The sequence below is a fragment of the Polychytrium aggregatum genome (genome assembly GCF_025602895.1).
Source record: "Polychytrium aggregatum strain JEL109 chromosome Unknown BJ171scaffold_84, whole genome shotgun sequence".
Taxonomy (NCBI): domain Eukaryota; kingdom Fungi; phylum Chytridiomycota; class Chytridiomycetes; order Polychytriales; genus Polychytrium; species Polychytrium aggregatum.
In genome coordinates this window covers 40,009-54,561 of record NW_026516286.1, presented here as the reverse complement: position 1 = coordinate 54,561, position 14,553 = coordinate 40,009, and the positions used below count along the sequence as shown (strand labels likewise).

General features: G+C 55.4%; 3 protein-coding genes across 3 annotated transcripts; 2 read left to right on the top strand and 1 right to left on the bottom strand.

Annotated features, from left to right (window-relative positions):
* Window positions 1-2,278: 2,278 nt before the first annotated feature.
* Window positions 2,279-3,643, bottom strand: BJ171DRAFT_588754 (uncharacterized protein; the record flags this gene model as incomplete). The annotated part of the gene is made up of 3 exons (XM_053114447.1): window positions 2,279-2,433; window positions 2,562-3,028; window positions 3,297-3,643. 3 exons carry the CDS (start codon window positions 3,641-3,643, stop codon window positions 2,279-2,281), a joined length of 969 nt encoding a protein of 322 aa, XP_052962136.1.
* Window positions 3,644-5,150: 1,507 nt separating this feature from the next.
* BJ171DRAFT_588753 (transport protein Avl9-domain-containing protein) lies at window positions 5,151-9,008 on the top strand (the record flags this gene model as incomplete). Its single annotated transcript, XM_053114446.1, has 17 exons — window positions 5,151-5,161; window positions 5,325-5,409; window positions 5,550-5,601; window positions 5,787-5,875; window positions 5,986-6,057; window positions 6,136-6,225; window positions 6,335-6,398; window positions 6,511-6,590; window positions 6,682-6,751; window positions 6,899-7,086; window positions 7,212-7,334; window positions 7,461-7,584; window positions 7,760-7,915; window positions 8,026-8,143; window positions 8,252-8,544; window positions 8,670-8,743; window positions 8,913-9,008. The coding sequence occupies 17 exons, from the start codon at window positions 5,151-5,153 to the stop codon at window positions 9,006-9,008; spliced, it is 1,785 nt and encodes a 594-aa protein (XP_052962135.1).
* Window positions 9,009-12,016: 3,008 nt separating this feature from the next.
* Window positions 12,017-13,218, top strand: BJ171DRAFT_532071 (uncharacterized protein; the record flags this gene model as incomplete). The annotated part of the gene is made up of 2 exons (XM_053112761.1): window positions 12,017-12,833; window positions 12,959-13,218. Exons 1-2 carry the CDS (start codon window positions 12,335-12,337, stop codon window positions 13,216-13,218), a joined length of 759 nt encoding a protein of 252 aa, XP_052962134.1. The 5' UTR covers window positions 12,017-12,334.
* Window positions 13,219-14,553: the final 1,335 nt, after the last annotated feature.

The window sequence follows — 14,553 nt, the reverse complement described above, 5'->3', positions numbered from 1 at the left end:
CTTCAGAGGTTCCAGGAGTACTACACAGAGCAAGTAGCACGAGACAGCAGTCCCTTCACTTGAGGATGTTGGGCAGCTCACTAATTCTCAATATCTAACCACGTATACTCGAAATGTATTCACCAGGTCAATCGCAAATCTCCCAGAGTCACTCGAACCTCCTCCAGACAGAGCTCCAGACCTGTCTGGACTTCGTTTGATGAAAACCTACGTGCATCAGCTCCAACACTTGCCTAGGTGCATCCGATTGTTTGGACCCTTGGTATATCAATGGCAGTTTGAAATGGAAAGAACCTGTGGTCGCCTGAAGCTCATCGGGCGATCGAAGGTCCATCCAGTGGACAATATGGCCAATCGGCTCGTCCTCCAAAGCTCTCTGAGCGGTCCAAGCATTGCTCCGAACTTGACCTTGAGAGGAACATCCAGGTTGGGCGAAGACCCTGGGATATGGCCATCCTCCTTTGCAAACAATGGGCGGGCCTCGAATCAAGATAGCCGCGGAACCTTGTCTGGCCAGCAACAAAAGCTGAAACTACCTTCTGAACAAGTCGCGAAGCTAAAGAGCGCTTATGCCAGGACGATTTCTGCCAATTCCTCATACGGCTATCGTGAAGCCTTGCAATATGTCCATTCACTTTGGGATCAGAATTCGGACACTTGCTCCAAACACACCAAGATGGACGCGGGGGAACTACATGTCATATCTCAATCACATCGGATGAGCACGGCACATCATCGGATGAACTCTGTTGTGAAGGTAAGGCATTCGGCAGCGCGCGATAGCGAAGCCTCATATGAGCTAATGCATTCTGAATCTACAGGTTTGGACCAATATGCCCGATGCATCAGCAAGCAATCACCCATATTCTTCTGTCCGCTTCTATCAAGTCCAATATTTCATCAGCCACTCCTTTGATGGAGAAACAACAAACTGGGCATACTGTGTGATTCCAAAGATCAACATCAGATATGGAGATGACAGTTCAGGATACCGCCCATGCAACGAGTGCGCTACCTTCCACCTCGACAGCATGGAGTCAACGAATCATATCTTTGTTCCAGCCGATGCCATCGTTTCTACTGTCGGATACTTCGAGATGGAAGGCGGTGGGTACAGCTTTGCTGCAATTGGAGAGGCAAAGTCAGGCTGATACTTATATCAACCATTCCAGGTGGCTTTTATATTATCGAGCAAGATCCTCCGATTTGACAAGTCGATGCAAATGTCGCAGGTAGTTGGGCCAAAAAGTGCTTGAGGCCGCTTGATGACGAAGGGAGTTTGTCCGAACTTGACCCATAGTGACCATATCAGTGTAATGACAGGTCAAGTCGGAAGGTTTGGAATATAAATATCCCCCCGACCACCGCTTCCTGCCCGCTTCCGTCGTCAGGCTCAAGTCAATACTCCCCTCAGGCCCTCTCTATCCTAACTTCCTCGGCGGGCCCATGAGCCGATCGATGACATAGGTGCCGTTAAACGCATGCATATTGAGGATGAGCCGCATCATGAATATGTCTCTAATGTTTTTAACTCTAACGCTTCCTCTTTCACTATCTTGAATATGTCTCGAATGTAGGAAGCCATCCAAATCCAAGTAAGTCCCTTCATGACGATTGAGTATCATCTGAGAGAGCTCGAAGGCGACGCTTCAACTAACCGCATCGCTCATTCCCTCCAGATATCCTCGCCCCCATGGGACATTATCTTGATTATTATCATTTCGGGTTTGTTATCACTTGCGTTTTTACTGAACACGGCATATCATACCGCATTCTGTTTGCGACTCTGAGGTTAAACTGGCTGGTGGAGCAGTGACCACCGCGGGTTTGACCTAATCCTGGACTAGTTAGAACGGCCGAGGATTGCCCCAGGAGTTCACGGTGCCGCCCAACGGCGGTCGGAACTGGGGTGTCCGAAAGGCAGTTCTCAGAACGGGTCATGGTGAGGGAGAATGAGGATATGAGAGGTTCGGGGCCGGGAGAAACCGGGGCGGAGGGGTCCCGGAACGGAGCGGGACGGAGCGGGACGGCAAGCGAATGCCAAATCGGGCCAGAGCACGTGTGGGAAGCAACGCTGTTGATTGGCTAGCGAGCAGTCCCAAAATGGCATCGTTCGGACGAGGCTGCACCAGACTGTCGGCACACACGTGACTCATTCTGTGTCTTAATGTGCCTGCTGACCAGGTCCCGAGCCGAACACAGCCACTGTAGAGGGGTCACGTCCTATTTTTTTCATCGTGAGGACGGGATTGCACGCCGGCGCAAAGGGTGGAGGCTACTACTCATAGGAGGGTGGCGGGCGCTCGTACTGAGGCAGCGGCTCCACCTCCTGGGTCTCGAGCTGGATGTCGGACTGGGCCGCCGGGGATCGGCGCCGACGATAGAGGACATAGCCGACAAAGCCCAGGATGCAAAGGAGGAGGGCGATCGAGGCTGTGGCCGCAGCAACAGGAGAGGAAGGTGTTAGCAGCGGCTGGGCTGGCTGTATGAACATCAATACAGCCAGGACAGACAGACTTGCGGACAGAAGCGAGGGCAATCACCAACAGCAACACACGGACGCTTGCCTGAGAATATGATTACGATGGTGGGCGTGGGGGTCAGCCAGGTGTTGGCGGGGGGCGGCGGCGATGCTGTGGAGTTGGGAAAGCCGATCATCAGGGCATAGGGCTGGCTCTGGTAGTGAAGGTCCCAGAGAGTGGCATACTGGCTCTCGAACAAGGGGCCGCCGGAGACAGAGGCGACGGTGCAGCTGCCGGAGCTGACATTGCTTGGGGACTCGAGGTGCTCGATGTACGCCGTCTGGCAGTTGAAACACTGCGAGTCGGTGCATCCGAGATAGATAATATCCTGGGGCAGCTGGCTGCTGTCAGTGATGGTAATGACGTATTGGTTCGGTCCTATCGAGGTGCACTGCTGGAAGAGCGGCCGGTGCTCGGCCCACAAGAGTGTCGAGCAGTTGCTGGTCTTGAAGAAGTAGCGAGTCAGCAGCGACGGACTCTTGAGGATGTCGATACCCATCTGATAGCTGGAGGGGTACGGTAGATCCACGGATGATTCAACCGAGCATGGCAATGGACCAGAGGGTGTCGTTAGTATGCCAGTAAGGACAGGGGGTTAGTTGAGGGAAGCATCGATCCCGGCGGATAGTCGATACATCGCTCCGCAACGATCAAACGAACGGGCATCAGCAAATCGCATCGATGCCTCGCAATCATGTGGCGATCTCCCGGGAAGCTGTGCGGGGTCGATCTGCAGCAAACGGAATACACAGCCTCGCTCGTCCTCTGACTGACCTGCTGTTGGACCGAACGTCGCCAATAACCTCATAGTCGCCGTAGTCGCAGGAGTTTCCGCTTGTAACCCACGACGAATCGGGCTGACAGGTTGTGCAGGTCGAATCGTTTCCGCACGAGAACACGTTCACGGCGCTGGAGCTGCCGGTGGTGCTCGGGAGGAAATACCCGTAGGTCTGGCTCTCGGGCGACAGCAGCAGACACTGAATCGGGCTGGCGGGCGACGACGCCGGGAAGGACCGAACGTAAAGGTTGGTGAGGATGTCGACCACGCTCTTGCCTTGGTTGCAGTCGGGGTTAGCCTGGCGGAGCCGGGCGACCCACTCGGAAGTGCTCTTGAAGCTCATGTGCTGGTAGCAGACGCTGGCGGAATGCTGGCGGAATGCTGGCGGAATGCTGGCTGGTTGATAGATGTGATGGAGAGTCGGTTGTGGACCACGGCGGCGGTGTTTGGGAGATGGACTCGCCCGCTGACATAAGCAGCGTTTCCAAATTGAAACGGGACACCCCCCAATTTGAGTCATGACTGTTTTTCTGGAACCTGAATACACATACCCACTCATTGCAATCATGGCCAAGCACGGCACCCTCGATTTCAGCATCGCTGCACTGCGACCGGTGGTCTTCACTCGGAGGCTGCCGAGATGATCTGTTTGCATTTCTTATGGCATAGTTAGACGCATGCCATCCCATACTACGCTGACATATGGGATAGGGAATGTTGTCCCGTTTGCTATGTGTAGTGTAAGCAGCAGGTCGTCGCCACAATCCATCATCGCCACCAGCAAGTCGTCGCCACAGTCCATCGTGCCAACTGTATGATAGCGAAGCGGATTACTCTGTTCTCGAGCCCGGTGCTGTGAATTCCCGCTTTGTTCGGAGGCGCAAGAATTCCAGCTGCCGAACAGCGTCAAGTCGTGATGCCGATGCAGGGCGATTGTGGTGATTGCAGAGCAATCCGGTGTCTCTGCTTGGAGGCGATATCTTGGATTGCAAATGGCCGTGTTGGACGCAGGCGCTCAAACTGCATGTTCGGTTGAAATGGGACAGTGCCCTGTGTTCTCCTGAGGATTGTGTGTGGCGACCTTTCCAAACAGACCCTGCGTGATCCAAGACCCCGATTGCCAGCATCGCTCGTCGCCGCCAGCATCGCTCTTCTCCGTCCAGCACCGCGCGTGCTCATCTCCTCCGGCATACGCCCGCATACGCTCGCATCGACCCCAAGTCTCTCGCTCGACACTCAATTCCAGCCCAGCCTGCGCCGCCATGGCCGAGTCCTCTTCGCCCGAATCCCTCTCACCTTCCAAGCCGCCTGCCCCAGCTCCAGCGCTGCAGGTGCCCTCTGATCTCCACACCGCCCCCACCCCCATCCGGCCGATCCCTCCATTCGACAAGGATGCGCTGATTCTGCATGGTATGGCTGGATGCATCACTCTTACCGACCGCGATGGCGATTCCTCAACCGTTACTGCCTCTGTCGCTGTGCTTTGGAATCGCTCGTCCTCCGGCTCGATTTGATTGCGGTGGCTCGACTTGCCTGGGTCTGCGATGATGCCCAACAACTTGCCCAGCCACTTGCCCAGCCGCTTGCCCAGCTAATGGCTTGATATCCGTTTGGTTTCATCGGCTGCATCGAATCGACGATACTCGACCCTTGCGTATTCGGATCCGTGTCCATCGGATGGATGCCAGTTCTGTGTGTGGCTTTCCACCATCGGTACGTGAGACACCGCTGATCGTCTGTGTTGGGTGTTTGTATGAGACTCGCGATGGATTCTGCCACCAGGGAGCGGCGCAAGTTGCATACTCACTCTCTTGCATCGCCTTGCATCGCCTTGCATCCATTCTCCAGCAATGGCCCGCAGGTACCCAAAGCACCTCGACCGCTCTGCATCGCTCATGCACCTGGCAATAGCCGGCCCATGGATCCACAAAGCACACCGGGCTTTAACATCCATTTGCTTGCCGATGCCGCTTCCTCCACCCAAAGGTCGAATATGCCTGGCCACCCTTCCCGCCAATAACCAGCACGAGGGTTCGAAGCCCAAGCAGCTCATCCAACACGAGCGACTCGCGTCCAGCCATCGATCTGCCTGAAGAGTGGTCGTTCTTGGTATGCGCCCCACCTATCCGCCCGCTCGCATGCCCGAGAGTGCATCCCAGCCGCCTTGGCCGAGCTGGAATCTACCAAGAGGATCTGCTGCATCTTGCTCGCGTTCTGACGGGCCTGTATACTGAAAATTCGCCATCAAGCCGTTCCTCTGTCTGCCCGATGGCGCCCACGCAAGCGAGGAGGAGTTTATCTGTATGTAGCTCGTACGGTGTTCTGCCGAGCGAAACCTCTGTCGCAGAAGTGCCCGACGCCGGATCATGCAAGCGCTCGCCCCTCGCCAAAGGGTTGAGTGCCACAGGCCGTATCAGTCCAATGATGCGTGCTCGCAGTCATTATGCGGCGTCTGAATTGCTGTCTTTCGGTTGGTTGTTTCCCAGATTTCCACCTTCCGCCTGTCCCGCAATGGACCGACTATCCTCAGTCGACGATCTTTGGACTGGCGTGTTTCCGCCAAATCCCCACGAGCGTGAGCAACTCGCCAGCACCCTAGCATCGATGCGATATTCAGAAGTGGCTCTGTTCTGACGGGACTATCTTCCGACATGGCTCTGCTTTGGCATCGCATCGGTTTCCCAGGAACTCGTCCACAAAACCTCCGATTTGACTCGCAGCACAGTGCAAAAGGCCGTCGTGGTGCTCGCTCGGGAGGTATGTGTGCGTCGACGACACTTTTGGTGAATCGGATATTGTGGCGGTGCGCGGTTCTCACAAACATCCCCTTTCCAGCCCGTCCTTGGGTTTGTGCGAACCAAGCTCGGACTCGTCACCCAAGCATTCTTTGCCCAGAAGGATTTTTCTCAACTGGAGATTCTGGACGTATGTGACGTGCATTGCTAACTCGCCTCGCTTAGTGGAATCAATGGTGCTGTGCGGGGCGAAACGCCAGATCCTTTGAGACTGACATCACTTGCCGATCACTGTGCAGAACCTCTTTGACAATATGCGTGCGTCTGTTCATGGCTACGTGAACGATGCAACCCTCTACGCCGGTAAGCCGACATGGCCGCGATCCCAGGCGACCAGGCTTCTCCGAGGCGAGACTTCTCCTTACTTTTGGAAGCGCTGTTTTGTCTCGCTGGCTGACCGAGATGTTTTTGGCAGGAATATCTCTCCGGGAACTCGTGTTTACGTTCAAGTACAAGGCTCTTCAATTACTGAAGTTGCTTCTGCTGGAAAAAAGAGTGAGCATACTAGCACATGCCGAATGCCTCGCCGTGCCTTGTCCAGAGGTTGGTCTGACGCCAGTTCGCTGATCGTTCTCGGACAACGCAGATTCTGTTTTTTGGCCAGCGCGTCGAGAAACTGTCGTCCTATCAGTACAGCTTGGTGTCGTTGATCCCAGGTGAGTTGATTGTCACAGGCGGGATAGGGTGCGATCAGATCAGATCAAATCGGATCCAGAGAGCGGTTGCTGGTGGCATGGATATCAACGTCTTGTAGCGCTCTCGTTAGTAACAAATGCCACTTGCGCATGCTCGCTCCCGCCAAGATCTTCTGAGGCACCTGGACGACGTCGGCTCGCCGCTGCTGGGCAATGCGCCCGATGCTGGGCACCATGTGGACAGCAAGCCGTCCGCCCTAACCAAGAAGCTCACTGAACTCGAGGATCTCCACCTAGCCAAGCTCAAGAACTTTGGGTTGCCGCTGCGTGTGTTTGGTAAAGGATGCTTCTTCCAGGTAAATGTGATCAAGTACCAAGGCGGCCTATGGCTCTGTGTCGATACTCTGCCGAAAGAAATGGTGAGGGAGGCGGTCCAGGACTCACACGCTGTTGCTCCTATCAATCGCTCCCGGATCCACAGCCATACATTCCGCTCCAGCAGATCGACGTGCTGATGTCGCCCGAGACAAAGTCGTTCCTCGTGGGCACCAGCAACGCCATCTTCACCCATCACAAGGCTTGTGCGATCCATGCTGTCGTCAACGTATGTCGTCATGCCGCAAAGTGTGCAAGGATAGGCGAACGGTGCACTGGGGTCGACTCCGCAGCTTCCGGGTCACTTTTCTTCGCTCCACTGATTGCTGACTTATGGGGTCTCGATTACTGCCAGGTGGATACCGGAAATATCGAGATCACCGATCCCGCGCTGAACGCGGCGCTGGCTTTGACGCCACCTGACCGGAGATTTATTGACGAAATTGCAAAGAGCGTCACCAATACTTGGAATACCGAAGGTGTGTTCAGCGGCTGATGGCGGAACCGGGGCAGAGTTGCATGTGACCGGACCAGAGTTGCGTGTGGACCGAGGAGCAAGGCAGGTTTAGGGATGGCATCAAAGGCGTCGTTGCGCAGATTTTGTTTTGTTGATTCATCCATTCCTTCTCTGCGCTGACCGGGGCTTGGGCATAGATCCGGCAAGCGGAAACACCATCGAGTTCGGCGGAAGCGACGACGATTTGCGGGCAAGATTCGAGCTGTATCTTCAGACGCTCTGCGTCTCGATGCGCGCCAGCCTCGAGCCCAACTCCTCGCTGTCTGTTTCTCCGACTGGCGGAGCCAACAAAGGTTGGGGGTTGTGTTCTGCGGCCATGGGGCTGCTGCTGTGCACGCTCTTGCCATTCCGCATCGGAGACGACCAGAGAACTGAAGAACTTTGCGCCATGGCCCCCCCTTAGCTCCGCCCAAGGACTATATCTCGGACTACAACATCAACTTTATCCGGATGTGGCAGACGACGACCAACTACAAGCTGTGGGAGTCGCAGACCTCGAAGGATATGGTTGATGCCATGAGGTAGACCCGTGCCGTCGACAGCACCGCCGAGTTGGACATGGGCCCCAGGTGCTCGGTGCTGTGAGCACCACGGACTAACTCTGCCCGTCGGGCACTTCTTTCCCTCAGCCCCGGACATCCATTCCAAGGCACAACCTCGCTCACGTCTGTGCAGCAGTCCTTGGCTGCGCGGTGGACCGAGCTCGGCAAAGCCGTCACTCCACTGCAGCAGAGTGTCGGGCGGGCTCTGTCGACAGCCGAGATGTCCATCTCCAAAGCAGTCTCGAGTGTCGTCGCGGAAGCAAGCAGCACAGCGACAGCAAACACACCGCAGTCTGGTACTGGCGCAGCCACTTCGACGTCGACTGCAGCCGCCGGCACTGGTGCAGGTGCCTCGGGCAACTTTCAAGCACGGGCAACATGTGAGTTGCCAAAGGCAGTGCATTGACGATGGGACAGCTCAGCACAGAAACACAGCTCTGGCACTGGCTGATGTGTCTCCAGAGTAGTTCCTGCGGCGAGTACTGACGAAACTGCTCTGTTGCAGCCCAAGCGACCCAGATGTTCAACAGCGTCAGCAGCTGGTATAGTCAGAAGAGGAAAGAGTGGATTGCAACCACTGTAAGTGCTGTCAGGCATGAGTGCAGCGAGAATAGGCTCGTCGCTGGCCGGCGGGCTGAAAAGCCATCCACCCCATCGACTTGCTGATCCAATGTGGACGTCTCCCGACTCGGCCTTTGCTTCCACGACACTACTTGCTCAGCCCCGCGCACTTCCCACGGATGAACAGCAAGCCGCCAGCGACCACGATCTCGGCGAGCTCGAGGGCGATGGCGCCTTTGAAGTCGTTCCGCTGCACAACGAGCCAGGACATCCAGGGAACTGAGGGCCAGCGATTGCTGTTTTCTTCCGGGTTCTGAATACAGATGTGGCCCAGCCAGACTCTCCGAGTGGCTGCTCACTATCGGCGACGTGCATTGAACGATGTCCCGCGGTGCTCCCCGCTCTGCCTTGGTGCTCTGCCTTGGTGCTCTGCCTTGGTGCTGTGTTTGGCATGCTCGGATCAGTGTGGGGCCAGTCTTGCTGCCGGGAGCGATGCAGCGCCCCCGGTTTCTGGGAGGCCCGTGATTGGGTCGCGCCGTGATCGCGCCAATAATGAAATTAATATGCGCCGCGTATATAGCGTGTCCCTCTCGCACTTTTTTTCTTCTCCAGCGCACTCTCTTGCCGCCCCGTTTGGCATCATCGGCCTGCCATCCTCGGCTTCGATGGTGTCCTGGGCCGGCAGCAGCCTCTGTCTCAAACATCCTCGGTCGATGGTAAGTCCTGGCTCTCTGCAGCGTGGCTGCGGAGCGAACACTGCACCGAACAAAAGAAGGCGCGCAATAGGCACCAAAGATTTGAATTTTTCTCTGAAGATTCCTGTGGACTCAATCTTTTATAAGAATTCCTCGTTTATGAGAGTGCCGCCTTGCGCATCCTCATCGAGAGGAGGAGGCACGGTCTCTGCACGGATGTGGCTATGTGCTAATCTGCGTTGATCCACGTTTCAATCTGCAGCTCCTCCGAGCAGTATCTTCAAGGGTCGTCGTAGTGTCTGCAATCCCATCCATGGTAGGTTGCTCTGCCATTTTTGCCGGCTCTACTGCCCCCCGCGCATCCCCTCGCGTGCCGTCGTTGGGTTGAGAGGATGATACCTATCCACCTTTTCGGAGGCCACCAAGTCGATGCCGAAAAACACATAACATGCATCACCATCTGAACAGAAGCTCCTCGACGGTGCTCTCCGCACCAGAGCCTCTCGTGATGGCCAGCTTGCGCTAACGTGTCCGATGTTCTGTCGTACTGTCCACAGGGTGTTCGCTGCGACGTGTTGGTCGATCGATCGATCCTGCTCTCGTCCTAGCTGATGGCCATGCGTGTGTGTCCACAAGGTAGATATCTTGGATAGATTGCCCAGTTGCCATTCCCCGCTTGTGTGATGATAGAAATCGTTATGCCAGTTCTGCTTCTGAAAAAGAGTGAACGAGAACAACGTTATATGATCTGACTTGGGCCTGCAATGAGGCATCACACGGTCTAACGTGGCTTGGGACGAGAACTAATACCATCTGCCCCATATCGCATAGGTAACGAGTCGTACTGGTGCATATCCTGCCCAAGCCCCTCAAAATGATGTCATGTTCATCCGTGTTTCACCTGACGCTTGTGCGATGATAACCTTGAACCTGATTTGAGCTGCGTGTGGCTGGTCAAGGCCAAGTGGCATATGGCATCCAGGAGCCAGTCTTTGCTGACCCCCGCACTTCTCATGGATTATCCAAATAGGGCCGCCCGCCGCAAAGGGACTGCTGGCCAGTTCCGCTTGGTGAGTCGGTCTGCCATCTCCGGCACCCATAGCTCCGCGCACCCGCTCGGCTCTGTCGACAGGCAACGCGCAGTTCCAATCCAGTGCCTCGTCATATGGCTGACCTTTGGCGGACAGTAGCCGAGGCAGACCGACGGGGGGATTACACTGCATTGACTTGCTGTTGCGCTGCCAGAGTCGACATACTACGCGGACTGCCGTGGCTGTGAGTTCCGGGGACAGCCGCAGATGGTTTGCTTGATTGATGGGAGTACTCCAACGTACTATTTTCCGAGCAGAGATCGTGCTCGCCTTTGCCAGATACAGTGTTGGCTTTGAGGTAACAATGGATGGTCAATTATTCCTCCTGGCACAAAGTCAAAGCATTCTTTTAGAGCATGATGTCTCCATTCCCGTGGGATATTGTGTGTCAGAAGAATGCGACATTTCGCGGCCTTTCCGATTCCGGAATCGTCGTTTGACTTTGGCTGCGCTGCCGTCGTGGCAGCCAGTCACTCGCTCCAGTCAGTCTGTGGGGTCAATCAGCGAGCCGCGGGGAAAGGGCTCTCCTGCAGCCAGAGTCGATAGCGAGGAATGGCAGTGACACTATGAAAAAATTTCTTGTTGATAAAATGAGCGAGAACGAAAAAACGCGCTCTCGGAGCCACCTCGGTCGGCGAGAAGAGCAGTCTCTGGCGAGAGACCCCCGAGGGAAGGCGAGAAGCCTCTCGCCGTCACACACACACACATCCGCACACACACACATTGCACAAGGGAGTTAACCACCTCCCATCACCATCCCAAGAGGGATGGCAACCCCGAAGTGGACTGCCCAGAATATGGGCGACCCGGCATCCACTGTCAAAATGCACAACAGTGCGAGATACTTACAGTCTATCCAGAAAGAAACGGGACAGTCACTTTCTGGCTTCGGATATCTGAACCCCGCTGACTGACTGTAGGCCCAGCGGGCAGGCCATGGCATTGCACTCCTGTCTTCGTTGGCAATCTCTTTGTTTTTGGTTGGTTTGGGAAGCACAGTCTTGAATACACCCGGTCGATCTCCTGTGGCGATGATCGACTGGCATACCGAGATTATGTTCCTTGAGGCATTGATGTCTCGATCCCACAGCGTATGGCAGCTTGTACAGCTCCGGACAAAGTGTGGTTTCTCGACATCAAGATACTCGGGTGACTCGAGTCGCTTGAGTTCTCGGCAGTGTGAGCACACCTGGGACGTGTTAAACTCGTTCACCGAGCACACATGGATCTTGGAGACGGATCGGTCTGGTTGGCGTCTCTGGTGGTGGATGAACTGCTCAAAGTATTTGGCAAACCTGAGTCTGCTGGGACTGGAAGCATATCCCTTCCCCTGCTTCCAGGAGGCATTCCCAAAGGCAGTCACCACTTCGGTCTCCTTTGGTGCCTGGCCGATGACTTGCTTGCACATCTCGTGGACGGTGCGCTGTCGCTTGCTGTGGAGATCAAGCCGTTTGAACCGCCGTCGCCGGGTCAGGCTGAAGTACAGCTGTTTCTCCAGCATGTCTCCATCGAACACATGGCGAATGTATCGCAGGAAAGAAGGCACTCCAGGGATCTTGGGACTTGGTGTGGTGCTCATCCATTGCTGCAGACCAAGGATCTTGTGGGTGCTCTGGATCCACTTGGTCGCCTGGGTGGTGCCAGTTCGATGCTGGTACTCCTTGTTGGAGAACGACACGATCTTCTCGTTGGCGCGCTGTGCCTTGGTCACCTTGACACCGTCTTGCTCCTGGATGGATGGTTGACCGGGTGCCCGAATGACAGCGGTGAAGATCGATCCCACACCAGGGTCGATCCCGATCCATGTGGTCCGAGAGTCGTCAATGGGACCGACCCTGCTCTGGATCTTCTTCTCGAGAGTGAGCTTGGGTGTCTTGTCGTCCTTGTCTGTGGATTCTGGCTTGGCATCAGGGTCCTGCTTCTCCAGGATCCTGTATCTGAGTGTGGTGATTGAACACCCGACTCCATCGGTGGTGATCTTGCAACCAAAGAGCTGCTTCCCCTCCTTCCTGGCACCAAAGAGTCTCGGATCCAGCTTGAAGTTGGTCTGCCAGAAGGTCTCTTGCTTTGTGGTGTCATTGACCTTGGTCTTCAGGTCGTCCCACTTGAGTCCAGTGCCAGTCTGGTATCCAAGGATCTCCCATAGTGCTGTGGTGTCGAGCTTGACATACTTTGCTCTGGCATCGCAGAGCGGGACCAAGGTGCACTGTGCTCGAGGGATGTTGTGTCGCTTCTTGGTCTGGGCAAGCCGGTCGGCCAGTCGCTTGATTCGCTTCGTGTTGACGGTGACCTGCTTGCACACCTCCTCGTGCTGGGTCTGGAGTGCGTTGTGCTTGTCAGGCAGCCTTCGTTCGATAGCGCAACACATTTCCTCGTTCAGTCGCCCACGCTCTCCTTTCAGATCATCGGTATCCCTCACGAGCCTGGGAATGATCATCTTCTGAAAGACCACCATGAAGAGGGCCTCCTTCAGGTGGGTCAGGCGAGAGACCTCACTGGCCAGAATTGGTACGACTTTGTACAGGTCCTGGTGGCTTTCGTACCGAAACTCATACAACTGGTCGGCATGGTGGGCGAAGGATTTTCTCAGATCACCGAGGAGTGTCTTGGAGAGGGGATTCTCCATCAGCTTCATACACTCATCGACGTGTGTATGACGTTTCACATCCTTGGGAGCAACCAGGACCAAATTGCAGTATCGGCGTAGAAGGGACCAATACCGATCGAGAACGTGGGTCTCACAGTTGACTGCATAGGTCTTGACAGCCAAACCAAGGACCTGTGACCCAGTACCCTTTGGGAGGGACACAGGAGGCAGGATATACGATCCACTCCATGTACTTCGATACAGGTCATATGTGTCGAGGATGTGCCTGTCATCTTCCGGGGTGTTCGTCCTGACACTCACTGTTCCTGTTTGCACCATATTGAAGCATTTTCGAACGAACGAGGGGTCTTTCGACGACACAGTGGGGAGAGTGATGCCCTCGTCCAAGCACCGCCTGAGATGCAGCTCCAGGAGACGAGATGCTTCGTACTGCACGTGTGTCATGGCCCGGACAGTCTCCTCGATCTTGTCGTGCAAGGTGTCGTTCTTGATGATGGCGTCCAGAGTGCACTTGATGACCGAGTACTCGGCCTTTACTTGCTCGTTTGGGCCACAGTCAGGCAAGGTAGAGCTCCAGAGTGGCTTATAGAAACGGCACTTTGGGGTGTTGCTTCTGGCATGACCCTCTTGCTTGCACGTGGCACATACAGGGACCTTGGGTGCGGGAATCTCGACCACGAGGGCTGGGAAGGCAGTGTCGTCACTGGACTCGTGTGGAGGGAGTGCTTGGCTGACCATTTCAGCGACCGAGGCAGAGCCAGAGGCAGGGCTGCTGTCGACTCTGGCTGTGCACTTCTTGGTGAAGGGTCTAGCATGGTTGGTCAGGCCACAGGCACGACACGATTTGATGACGGGTTTCTTGGCCACATGAGAGTCATTGGGTGATCCTGGGTCGGGGTCGGGGGGTGTCTTTCTCTTGGGAGCCATCTGGCGAGAAAATAGCAGCGATGGCTGGTTCTGCCCTTGGGGAAGAGAGAATCTCCTCAAAACCAGCGCATTTTGGGCTGGCAGTGATACTGTGCAGTGGCGTCCTTGATTCAGATCCAGAAACGCATCGCTCGCTCAATCAGTCGTGGGAAGACATCTTGTCAAGGTGAGTCTTGCCTGATAGCCAAACGATCATGTCATCTCGCTGACACACAGCCACGCTTGACTAGGTTTCCAACCAGAGAGATTCAGATGGTGGTGGTTCTTGTCCGCAATCGGAGTGGAGCTTCCAACAATGATACAATTGGTCATTCCTCCACACCAATCGCCCACCACCACCGTCAATCGGCTCAAGGTGATAACAAATGCCGTCAACCGACCATGGCCGGATTCCAACTTTTGCTGCGTCACATACAACGTGACTTTCAGGTGACCGAGATGAGCAGCCGCGAGAGGGCCGGAAAATATTGATAGTGTGAGTGCCGCTGGGTGTGGCGAGCTCGATGA